Consider the following 12,708-nt stretch of genomic DNA (forward strand, 5'->3'; position numbering starts at 1 on the left):
CACACCAAAAATGTCTCCTTTGTATCTGGAATATCCCCAGTGTAGTTTGAAAGTTGGCTCGTCACGACAGATGTCTGGATACATCGCGAGATTTTAAACCAGAACGCGCAGACAGGATGTGATACAGGCAAACAAAGTGGCCTAAGTGTTGGGCGTGATAGTATAGCAGATACTAATTAACACAGTATCTAGTGATTGTTCAAAGGCCATGAATGCCCTGAAGAAGTCTCATCGGGGCTACTGTCTACATTTTCTCCTCCTCCCTCCCACCCGTCCATTCACTCTTAACACTGCTTTTGCATACATCTTTTGTAAAAAAATGATTTACCCTATTTTTTTCTCAAACAGATACAGGCACACTCATATGTGGGCAGACAGAACTGTGGCTTTCTTCGTCAATGCAACTACCATGTACAGTGGGTCATTCTGCAGCATTATTGAACAAGAATCTACTGACTTTGTTGCCAGCCTTAGCGTAGAATGTGACGAGCAGAAACAATATGTGGACATATTGTGTGAGCTAGATAGTTTGTCCAAACATGAAGAACAACACAAGGAAAACCAGAGGAAAAGCTCAAGCATTCATGTGTCACTTCCGGGAAAGGCGTCACTTCCTGTTCCGGCTGTCACATGTCCGGGAGGTTACCTGACTCATGCTTTCATGGCCTGTGACGTGCAAAGCGCGTGTTGGGTCGGTCGCCATGGTTATGCGGAAAGTGAGGTTTGGGGAGTTCCTTCACGTGCGTCATGTCCGGTCCCCGTGACGTCACTCCATATGACGTCACTGCCTGCCATGTTTACGTGCAGCACGGGGTCGCAGCGCGTGCCATACAGCCTGGTGTGTGACCACCGTCAGCAGTGTGCGGACAGCAGTGATGAGACTTTCTGTGTCTTCGCTCCGTGTTCCGGCTCCGACCCGCTACAGTGTGCTACATCCAACCAGGTACAGAGAGAAAGAGGGAGAAAGAGAGAGAGAGAGAGAGAGAGAGAGAGAGAGAGAGAGAGAGAGAGAGAGAGAGTGAGAGAGTACGGAAATGCTATTTTGCACCCTTTTCTAAAAAGGCAATCGATTACCATTGAGGAACTCACAAAGAAAACTATTTTTAGAGCACTGTAAAACTAACAAAAGAAAAAAACACGTTCAGTAACAGGGGAGCACCGTTCTGGAATCCACTTCCAGATACGTTCAAATTTACACCAAGCACTTACAGTTTTTAAAATCTTCTGGACAAGTCCACACAATTATTAGAAAGATTCGTCGACTTTTACGAGTAAGGATATAAAACTCTGTCAGTACACAACCAAACAATGGGTCAGCTTGTGGGCCGCGTGGCCTGGAGGCGATTATACGCCAGTCCCACAACTAACACTGCTACATGTACCACTAATTCTACTACTACTACACTCGGTATAACATGATGTGTTGTATGTGTCGCAGTGTGTGCCTCAGTCAGCGCTGTGTAACGGCCAGCATGACTGTCTGGACGGGTCAGACGAAGACCAATGTCACTTCTTTATTCAGTCTAACATCCGCACTCCCCCTCCCCCCTCACTGGTCAACTTCATCCCTCTCTCCGCGGCGTGGAAGGACCAGTTCCCTTTCCTCATCACTCCATTGCCTCAATCGGTGGACGCGAACAGCTCCTCCTCGCCGTGCCCAGAAACACACTTCCAGTGTGCGGACAACGGCTACTGCCTGCCCCTCTTCCTTCTCTGTAACGGCGTGAACGACTGCCCCGGTATAGAGGATGAGGAGGGGTGTGAGAGAGTGACGTGTCGTGGTCTGTATCGTTGCCGCGCCTCCAGTGTCTGCGTGCACCCAACGCACGTGTGTGACGGCGTGTACCAGTGTCCACAGCACGACGACGAGCTGTTCTGTGATATCGCCTGCCCACCAGGGTGCACGTGCCATGGACTGAGTGTCGCCTGTCACGCTCCTTTCCCGGCAGACCTGCTTCACCCAGACATCAGATACCTTGACGCCAGCGGCAGCGGTCTGACGCCGTCACGGGTGACTGAGCACAACCTCCTGATCCACCTTAGCGTGTCGAGTTGCGGCCTTCAGAGTGTCGGCAATCTGACCTTCCCTAACCTCCGCAGCCTTGACCTCAGCCACAACCGCTTGTATGACGTCAGCGCGGATCTGCTTCGCGGAATGCTCAATCTTCAGCACCTGTTTCTGTCTAAAAACCCGCTCCAGTCTTTGTTTGACTCGCACTCACAAGGCCTTTCTTTCCCTGCCGTGAGAACGCTGCGCGTGTCTGGCGTGAAGATGCCCACACTGAACACAGAGATGTTGTCCATCTTCCCCGGCCTGCTCACACTCAATCTCTCTCACTGCGGAGTGGATGACGTCACGGGACAAGTCCTGCACACACTGCCCTCTCTCCAAGTCCTCGACTTAGTTGGTTGTCCCATGACCTACTTTCCGCGTGACCTACTTTTTGGGCTTGACCGGCTGCAGTCTGTGGCCGCTGACAACTACAAGCTGTGCTGTCAGGCCACGTTGCCCCCTGGCTTCAACCTGGCCAACTGCAGGGCTCCTTTTGACGAGGTGAACATTTCTGGTGCATTGTGTGATTCTACATTGTTTGATTCTACCTTTCACACGTTTCAGTAGATAAGTATACTTCATGAATTATTTCATGGCATGTCTTTTGTGAATGTGTTTAATGTTTAATAATACGTGCAACGTAGATGTTCCTTTTATGCTATTACTCAATTCACGGAGAATTATTTCTCTCTCGACATTTTACGTTTTTTTGCTTGTTTGTATGAAAATCTTTTCTTGACGCACTAAGACCGGATACTAATGATTGATGCTAGTTTGTATGGATGTTTTTTTTGTTTTGTTTGTTGGTTGGTTGCTCAGGGTTTTTGTTTGCGTTTGTGTTTTGTGTGTGTTTGTGTTCGTTATTGTTTCGTTTGTTTGTGTGCTTTTATTATTTTTTAAATGTTTTCTTAACATTTATAAAACGTATTATCACTAGATAAGTTCCTCTTATGGGCGAGGGCTGGACGTAAAAAAACAACTGTTTGCTTATAATTATGCCATTACGATCGTTGATACAGAATTTGTCTTGTCTTGTCTTGTCTTGTCTTGTCTTGTCTTGAGGTATCGTCGTGTGAGTCCTTGCTCCGCTCTGACCTGTATCGAGTCTGCCTCTCCATATTCGCCGCCCTGGCCCTGCTGGGAAACCTGGGCTGCTTCGTGGTTAGAACGCTCTGCCTCAAGAGCAGCAAGTCGGGCTTCAGCGTCTTCGTCACCCACCTGTCCCTCTCCGACTTCCTGATGGGGGTGTACCTGGCAGTGATCGGGGTGGCTGACCGCCTGTACCGGGATGAATACCTCTGGGAGGACGTGGGGTGGAGGCACAGCGCCGGGTGTGGCGTAGCGGGGTATCTGTCGTTGATGTCAAATGAGGTTAGTGTTGGCATTTTTTGTGTACGCCTCTTTGTGAGGGTTTGTGATTGCGATGTGTATGTAAGTGCAAGCGCAAAAGGGTTCCCATAAGGTCGTTCGTCTCGGTGATTTTTTCATTATGAGCAACGGAAAATTAGATCCCTGTCAGACTAGCGTGACACGACCTCATTAACAGGATATAAACACGTGCGAGTATACGCTTCAGTAATCTAATGGGTGGTCTCTTTCACGTGTGACAGGGGAGGCTACCGCTCCTTTCACAGCAGACTCTGCACCCGAGTTGTTGGCCTTTAAAAGTCAACACCGGTGTGTTGTAGAATTCTGTTTGTGATAGGGTCTGGTGGTTTCCGATTGTCTGTATGTTCATGGAAACTTTCGGCTTTGCATAACAGTTTTTATAGGGCTAAGAAATTAGCCCTAATATTTTCAAACCTGTTTGATTGCACTTCGCTTCCCGAGGTGATCGTAGTGTTTCGGCACTCGGTTACATCTGGCGCTTGCGAGCAGGGATGGGACTCGGCATGATATGTTCAGGTAATGGCATAATATGACCACTGAACATTTTCGTGCTGTTCCCATTCTGCGAACTTGGGATGGACAGTGGTCCCCCGGTTCGGAACTTCGGGACGAAGTTCATTTTAAACGGGGGCGATTGTGACAGGGGAGTCTACCGCTCCTTTCACAGCAGACTCTGCACCTGAGTTGTTGGCCTTTAAAAGTCAACACCGGTGTGTTGTAGAATTCTGTTTGTGATAGGGTCTGGTGGTTTCCGATTGTCTGTATGTTCATGGAAACTTTCGGCTTTGCATAACAGTTTTTATAGGGCTAAGAAATTAACCCTAATATTTTCAAACCTGTTTGATTGCACTTCGCTTCCCGAGGTGATCGTAGTGTTTCGGCGGCACTCGGTTACACACGTATGTAGGATAAAGTGTATTTTGTTATCTGTAGGTGTCTGCTTTCATCATCTGCCTGATCACGCTGGACCGCTTCCTGGCGCTGCGCTTCCCGCTGAGTACACTGCGCTTCAACACTCGCTCCGCCCATCTCACGTGCACCGCCGTCTGGCTCGTCGCCATGGTGATGGCCGCCGTGCCCCTGCTGCCCGTGACGTCACACTGGTCATTCTACAGAAGCACGGGGATCTGCATCCCGCTGCCCGTCACTCGTGGGGAATTTCCCGGCCAGAAGTACGCCTTTGGTGTCATCATCGTCCTCAACTTTATCCTCTTCATGCTCATCGCCATAGGCCAGGCCTCCATCTATGCCGCCATCACTGCCAACAGTATGGACAGGTCAGTTGGTTTAAACAATATTGTATTCCGAGAACATGTGGTTGCATATATATATATAAATATATAGAGTACATCAGGGACAATTGGGACCACACAACAAGCTAAGCTTATACTAAGTATGGTCACATATTTACATCTAAATAGACATTATTTTTCATGTGCTGTAAAAGGTCAAACAAGTACTAATACCCCTGTTAGAAATGTCAGCCAGAGAGGTCAGTTGCATTGAAGTCACCTTCCTTATCGTGTGGATCAGTGGACCGCAGATATGTTGAGGATTTCACATGCATTACGACTATGAGCATCCGTATTGCAACTATGAGCATCCATATTACGACTATAAGGATCCATATTACAACTATAAGGATCCATATTACAACTATAATCATCCATATTACAACTATAAGGGTCCATATCACAACTATGTGCATCCATTTTACAACTATGAGCATCCGTATTACGACTATGAGCATCCGTATTGCAATTATGAGCATCCATATTACTACTATGAGCATCCGTATTACAACTATTAGCATCCGTATTACAACTATAAGCATCCGTATTACAACTATAAGCATCCATATTACAACTATAAACATCCACATTACAACTATAAGCATCCGTATTACAACTACAAGCATCCGTATCACAACTATAAGCATCGATATTACAACTATTAGCATCCGTATTACAACTATGAGCATCCGTATTACGACTATAAGCATCCATATTACAACTATAAACATCCACATTACAACTATAAGCATCCGTATTACAACTACAAGCATCCGTATCACAACTATAAGCATCGATATTACAACTATTAGCATCCGTATTACAACTATGAGCATCCGTATTACGACTATAAGCATCCTTGCAGTTGAAGTCATACAAATTACATATTTGTTTAGTATGTTATCTGCATTACGACTATAAGCATCCTTACAACTGGTGTCATATAAAACCATTGACCTGTTAAGAATTTAACATGCATTTAGAGCATCTGAAGTTATATACAATATTTAAAAAAAAAAAAGCTAAATAAATGCATTTTGCACAGTGAAATCAATGGTCCAGTGTGCATAGAAAGCAACAAGGCTGGTGATGTTTTGCATATAACGTAGATACAGAACCGCTTATGATATGTGAAAGTCTGCACTAACCTATGGTAATGGGCGGTTCTGGTGAGGTTATGTTCCTTCCCTTCTTTTTTTCGGCAGGTAACAGGCGGAACCTCGCGGCAAGATCACACGAGAAAGGAAAAAAACGTGCATTGGTCCCAAATAGCATGTCGCGTTGGTAACAGTTCGTGTGTAAGTCGTGCATTTTATACGGTAAAAAGACAATGGTAACAGGCGGAACCTCGTGGCAAGATCACAGGAGTTGTCTCGCGTCACCACCCCAGAGGCGCTCATTGACATAATGGTTTTGCACTGGAAGGATGCATCCAAATAAACATGATTGAGTCGAAAGTGTCATGCTACAAACCTAATTATACAATTACGACAGGAACTCAAGCAATATACTGACATTACGTGACCCCAAAACAATGACACATTTGCACGAGTTGGCATGATGGTATATTTACAACGTTGGAATAGATACATTATAATTACAATATCAATACAATGGGTATGTCACTGCGGGGATAGACATTACTAGTCTAATTGTTATTTGTATAATCTTCTGTCTTCTTCAACTTCTATTGAAGCTATATTCAATAGTCCTTGTGTTGGTGAGTAGGCTAACGACTTCTTTTGTTTTTTAGCTTTGTTTACTTCACCCACAGTCACTGTTCTTGTTGTTTACTTCACCCACATTCACTGTTCTTGTTGTTTACTTCACCCACAGTCACTGTTCGTGTTGTTTACTTCACCCACAGTCACTGTTCTTGTTGTTTACTTCACCCACAGTCACTGTTCGTGTTGTTTACCTCACCCACAGTCACTGTTCTTGTTGTTTACTTCACCCACAGTCACTGTTCTGGTTGTTTACTTCACCCACAGTCACTGTTCTGGTTGTTTACTTCTGCCACAGTCACTGTTCTTGTTGTTTACTTCACCCACAGTCACTGTTCTTGTTGTTTACTTCACCCACAGTCACTGTTCTGGTTGTTTACTTCACCCACAGTCACTGTTCTGGTTGTTTACTTCACCCACAGTCACTGTTCGTGTTGTTTACTTCACCCACAGTCACTGTTCTGGTTGTTTACTTCACCCACAGTCACTGTTCTGGTTGTTTACTTCACCCACAGTCACTGTTCTGGTTGTTTACTTCACCCACAGTCACTGTTCTTGTTGTTTACTTCACCCATAGTCACTGTTCTGGTTGTTTACTTCACCCACAGTCACTGTTCTTGTTGTTTACTTCACCCACAGTCACTGTTCTGGTTGTTTACTTCTGCCACAGTCACTGTTCTTGTTGTTTACTTCACCCACAGTCACTGTTCTGGTTGTTTACTTCACCCACAGTCACTGTTCTTGTTGTTTACTTCACCCACAGTCACTGTTCTTGTTGTTTACTTCACCCACAGTCACTGTTCTGGTTGTTTACTTCACCCACAGTCACTGTTCTTGTTGTTTACTTCACCCACAGTCACTGTTCTTGTTGGTTACTTCACCCACAGTCACTGTTCTGGTTGTTTACTTCACCCACAGTCACTGTTCTTGTTGTTTACTTCACCCACAGTCACTGTTCTGGTTGTTTACTTCACCCACAGTCACTGTTCTTGTTGGTTACTTCACCCACAGTCACTGTTCTGGTTGTTTACTTCACCCACAGTCACTGTTCTGGTTGTTTACTTCACCCACAGTCACTTTTCTTGTTGTTTACTTCACCCACAGTCACTTTTCTTGTTGTTTACTTCACCCACAGTCACGTACTGTTCTGGTTGTTTACTTCTGCCACAGTCACTGTTCTGGTTGTTTACTTCACCCACAGTCACTGTTCTTGTTGTTTACTTCACCCACAGTCACTGTTCTGGTTGTTTACTTCTGCCACAGTCACTGTTCTTGTTGTTTACTTCACCCACAGTCACTGTTCTTGTTGTTTACTTCACCCACAGTCACTGTTCTTGTTGTTTACTTCACCCACAGTCACTGTTCTTGTTGTTTACTTCACCCACAGTCACTGTTCTGGTTGTTTACTTCACCCACAGTCACTGTTCTTGTTGTTTACTTCACCCACAGTCACTGTTCTTGTTGGTTACTTCACCCACAGTCACTGTTCTGGTTGTTTACTTCACCCACAGTCACTGTTCTTGTTGTTTACTTCACCCACAGTCACTGTTCTGGTTGTTTACTTCACCCACAGTCACTGTTCTTGTTGGTTACTTCACCCACAGTCACTGTTCTGGTTGTTTACTTCACCCACAGTCACTGTTCTGGTTGTTTACTTCACCCACAGTCACTTTTCTTGTTGTTTACTTCACCCACAGTCACTTTTCTTGTTGTTTACTTCACCCACAGTCACGTACTGTTCTGGTTGTTTACTTCTGCCACAGTCACTGTTCTGGTTGTTTACTTCACCCACAGTCACTGTTCTTGTTGTTTACTTCACCCACAGTCACTGTTCTGGTTGTTTACTTCTGCCACAGTCACTGTTCTTGTTGTTTACTTCACCCACAGTCACTGTTCTGGTTGTTTACTTCACCCACAGTCACTGTTCTTGTTGTTTACTTCACCCACATTCACTGTTCTTGTTGTTTACTTCACCCACAGTCACTGTTCGTGTTGTTTACTTCACCCACAGTCACTGTTCTTGTTGTTTACTTCACCCACAGTCACTGTTCTTGTTGGTTACTTCACCCACAGTCACTGTTCTGGTTGTTTACTTCACCCACAGTCACTGTTCTTGTTGTTTACTTCACCCACAGTCACTGTTCTGGTTGTTTACTTCACCCACAGTCACTGTTCTGGTTGTTTACTTCTGCCACAGTCACTGTTCTGGTTGTTTACTTCACCCACAGTCACTTTTCTTGTTGTTTACTTCACCCACAGTCACTTTTCTTGTTGTTTACTTCACCCACAGTCACTGTTCTGGTTGTTTACTTCTGCCACAGTCACTGTTCTGGTTGTTTACTTCACCCACAGTCACTGTTCTTGTTGTTTAGATTTCTATTGAAGCTGGAAAGAAGGTGAAAGTCAACTCTTGTTCGTTAACATCTCGTTGTACCAAAGTCAGGGCAGGGTATGTGAAATAAATGTCAAACTTGTTAATCTCCCTTTTATGTCTGTTGCTGTGATATATGTTGTGCAAATATGAATGACATTGCGTTTGAACCAACAGCGTTGCTTGTATTCGTTAATATAAGCTTTTTGCTTGAGTTTGTTACCCCTATGTCATATGTTGCATGTCACGATACTAAAACTGAATACAGTTTTGTTTAAACCAACAGCGTGGCAGTGACTGACACCTCGAGAAAATCCGCGGACATGAGGATTGCACGCCGTCTGTTTAGCGTGGCGCTGTCAGACTTCCTGTGCTGGTTCCCCATTGGTCTGCTGGGCCTGCTGGCCGCCAGGGGCGTGGCCATACCAGGGGAGGTCAGCGTTGGTCTGGCCATCCTGGTGCTGCCGCTCAACTCCGCCCTCAACCCCTTCCTCTACACCATCAATATGCTGCTGGAGAGACGGGGGCGGGGCCGGGACGAGCGTCTCTTGAAGCAGGTGTTGGCTCAGATAGCTGAAGAGGGGGAGAGCACTGGGTAATGAACACCAGTGTCAGATGAATTCTGTATCCGTTAACTATCAACAGGTGGTTGGAGCTAATTGTTTCTGCCTTTTTCTTGGAATTGTGAACGTTATGCTATAGCGACGGAGGCAGGATAGTGATAATAGTTGACCTCTTGTGCCAAGTGCAGCTACAATTAACTAAAGAACAACAGGTGCGACAACAGCATGTGTGCCAAAAAGAGTCTGTCGAATACAGCTGGAAGGGTAGATGAACAACAACAACAACAACAGCAACAACAACAACAACAACAACAACAACAACAATCATTCCAGCATTCGCAAAGGGCAAAGATGCTTAACGCTGTGTCACCCTTTTGCATTGTGTATGAGCCAATAAAACAAGTCCTGGCTCTTCCTGTAACCTCATTCTGTTTCAATTATTTTCGCTCTTCTTTTATTCGTTTTAATGTTCGTACTTGTACATGCCTGCGTAACTGTTGATAAATGTCGAGGTAAAACAGTCAATAAAATGCCTGCATAAACCCCAGCTGGCAACACAAAAGATTTAATTTTTTTTTAATGCTCACATGTTTTACTGAACACATTCTTAATTTCTAACTTTACAAGAATACTGAAATGTTCCCTTAACTCAGAGTCGGTAAGCAAGTAAATGTGTGTGTGTGTGTGTGTGTGTGTGTGTGTGTGTGTGTGTGTGTGTGTGTGTGTGTTTAATCATAACAATCTTATACAATCGATACATTATAGCAGACTACATTCCGACTTCTCCAAAGTTATTACAGAATACACAGAAATCACTTTACACCCAAGAATTGCCCCATTACCTTCATTGATTGAATGCGGCATTGCTATTCTTTATAGTTCTTTGACTTCTGGGAACTTAACTGAGTTACGGTCCTTATTTTATTGAGACCTGCATTGTCATTGAGGAGAAGGATGTTCTTGGTTCCGGCGTTTTGGCGCTGACTGCTGATTTCGTGGTTTAGTTTGGGTAATACGGTTTCTGCATAGTACATGCCATTTGTAATGCTTTTTAATGGAAAATGAAGTGTTGTTATAATTGTTATTGAAGAAGATCGTTGTTGAAGCCCTGAAAGAAACACTGCTATCTGTGAAAAAAAACCGGTTTAAAATCTCGAGTACCTACTGTTTTTCAGTCTGAGGGGCTAATTTATTTTCTTTAAGACCATTCGGCTCACCATCTCAGATCTGATCAGGCCTTTACATGGGATAAGACTATCCCTCCACTTGGTCACATACCCAAACCCAACACCCTTCCTTACTGCGGGGAGTTGAAACATCCTGCACTCACGGACCGTGGAAAAAAACTACATTACCACCGTAGTTTAAAACAACAGCCAGAAGAAAGATACTTGATCTCCCGACACACACACACACACACACACACACACACACACACACACGCATAAACAAAATTGAGATGTATTACACATTTATTGGAGGGGGGGGGGGGGTCGTTTTTCGGAGGCTACCAGCATTTGTTCAAGGGGTATAACCATTCCATTATAACTATATACTGGTAGCAGAGTTGCTTCCCTTAAGATAACCTTTCTGTCAGCGTCAGACATCTTGACGATATATATATGATCGATCACCACAACTAAACAGAATTTCTTTTGTGTGTGTGATTACAAACATAATCACACGCGAGTTTAGACAGATGTGTGGTTGGAAGTGATGTTATTAATTTTCACAGCAGAATGTAAGCACCGGCTTGGGCGGAAGGTGTGTCTAATGGGATTGTTTGTGGATTTTAACAATATTAGATGGATGTTCATGAGGTGTTTTCTTTCTTTTTATATTTAGTCAAGTTTTGACTAAATATTTTAACGTAGAGGGGGGAATCGAGACGAGGGTCGTGGTGTATGTGTGTGTGTGTGTGTGTCTGTCTGTCTGTGTGTGTGTGTAGAGCGATTCAGACTAAACTACTGGACCGATCTTTATGAAATTTGACATGAGAGTTCCTGGGTATGAAATCCCCATACGTTTTTTTCATTTTTTCTATAAATGTCTTTGATGACGTCATATCCGGCTTTTCGTGAAAGTTGAGGCGGCACTGTCACGCTCTCATTTTTCAACCAAATTGGTTGAAATTTTGGTCAAGTAATCTTCGACAAAGGCCGGGGTTTGGTATTGCATTTCAGCTTGGTGGCTTAAAAACTAATGAGTGAGTTTGGTCATTAAAAATCTGAAAATTGTAAAAAAAAAAAATTTTTTATAAAACGATCCAAATTTACGTACATCTTATTCTTTATCATTTTCTGATTCCAAAAATATATAAATATGTTATATTTGGATTAAAAACAAGCTCTGAAAATTAAAAATATAAAAATTATTATCAAAATTAAATTGTCCAAATCAATTTAAAAACACCTTCATCTTATTCCTTGTCGGTTCCTGATTCCAAAAACATATAGATATGATATGTTTGGATTAAAAACACGCTCAGAAAGTTAAAACGAAGAGAGGTACAGAAAAGCGTGCTATCCTTCTCAGCGCAAGTACTACCCCGCTCTTCTTGTCAATTTCACTGCCTTTGCCGTCCGCGGTGGACTGACGATGCTGCGAGTATACGTTCTTGCTGCGTTGCATTGCGTTCAGTTTCATTCTGTGAGTTCGACAGCTACTTGACTAAATGTTGTATTTTCGCCTTACGCGACTTGTTGATCTCTTTGTACATAGTTATGACTATTCCTGTTTTTGATGATTCATCACCTATTGATGTTTCTGCAAATAGTTTTGTGTTCACTACAGTCCTGACAAATACTTTTCCGTTGATTTTTATACTTTGATCTTGTACACTTTTCTTATGTTGTTTTATACTGGCATGTTCTAGGTGTGAGGTGATGTGGATGTGTAGATGAATAAACCCATGCACACTCTACGCTGATGTTCGAGTTATCCTTCCCCTTGTTACATATGGTTAAAATGTCTCAGTTAAATAGAGAAAGATTACTCGCTTACCATCGTTTCCACTGGTACAAAGCTCTGGAGATTAACTCACTCACTGCATGAAGCTTTACAGCTAGTGTCTGTTTCCTCAAGAATCACATCATTGTTGGTAGATAGAATGATTTTCTGTGTCTCCTGTAATAACTGTGGAGTAGAATGTAATACAAAAAGGAATTAAATCAGTTTGTAAGCTATTGAAGTTAACTTGCAAACCTGTCCAAATGATCCCATTTTTGCCCCACAAACTGCTCAGCCTCAAAATAAACCCTTGTCATTTCTTGTGATCTTTAAACTTTGACTTTATGCTAAGAAGTTGCACTGCATC

General features: G+C 43.5%; 1 protein-coding gene across 1 annotated transcript in view; it reads left to right on the forward strand.

Moving 5' to 3' along the window:
• The window catches only part of LOC138977293 (G-protein coupled receptor GRL101-like), a 19,641-nt gene extending 9,729 nt beyond the window's left edge, over positions 1–9,912 (forward strand). Inside the window, exons 4-8 of the mRNA XM_070350193.1 lie at positions 808–943; positions 1,439–2,554; positions 3,116–3,424; positions 4,376–4,719; positions 9,116–9,912. Of these exons, the coding sequence (XP_070206294.1) occupies positions 808–943; positions 1,439–2,554; positions 3,116–3,424; positions 4,376–4,719; positions 9,116–9,428 (2,218 nt within the window). The 3' untranslated portion in view covers positions 9,429–9,912. The remainder of the gene's footprint in view (positions 1–807; positions 944–1,438; positions 2,555–3,115; positions 3,425–4,375; positions 4,720–9,115) is intronic.
• Positions 9,913–12,708: the final 2,796 nt, after the last annotated feature.

Source organism: Littorina saxatilis, linkage group LG9 (assembly GCF_037325665.1).
Source record: "Littorina saxatilis isolate snail1 linkage group LG9, US_GU_Lsax_2.0, whole genome shotgun sequence".
Classification (NCBI taxonomy): domain Eukaryota; kingdom Metazoa; phylum Mollusca; class Gastropoda; order Littorinimorpha; family Littorinidae; genus Littorina; species Littorina saxatilis.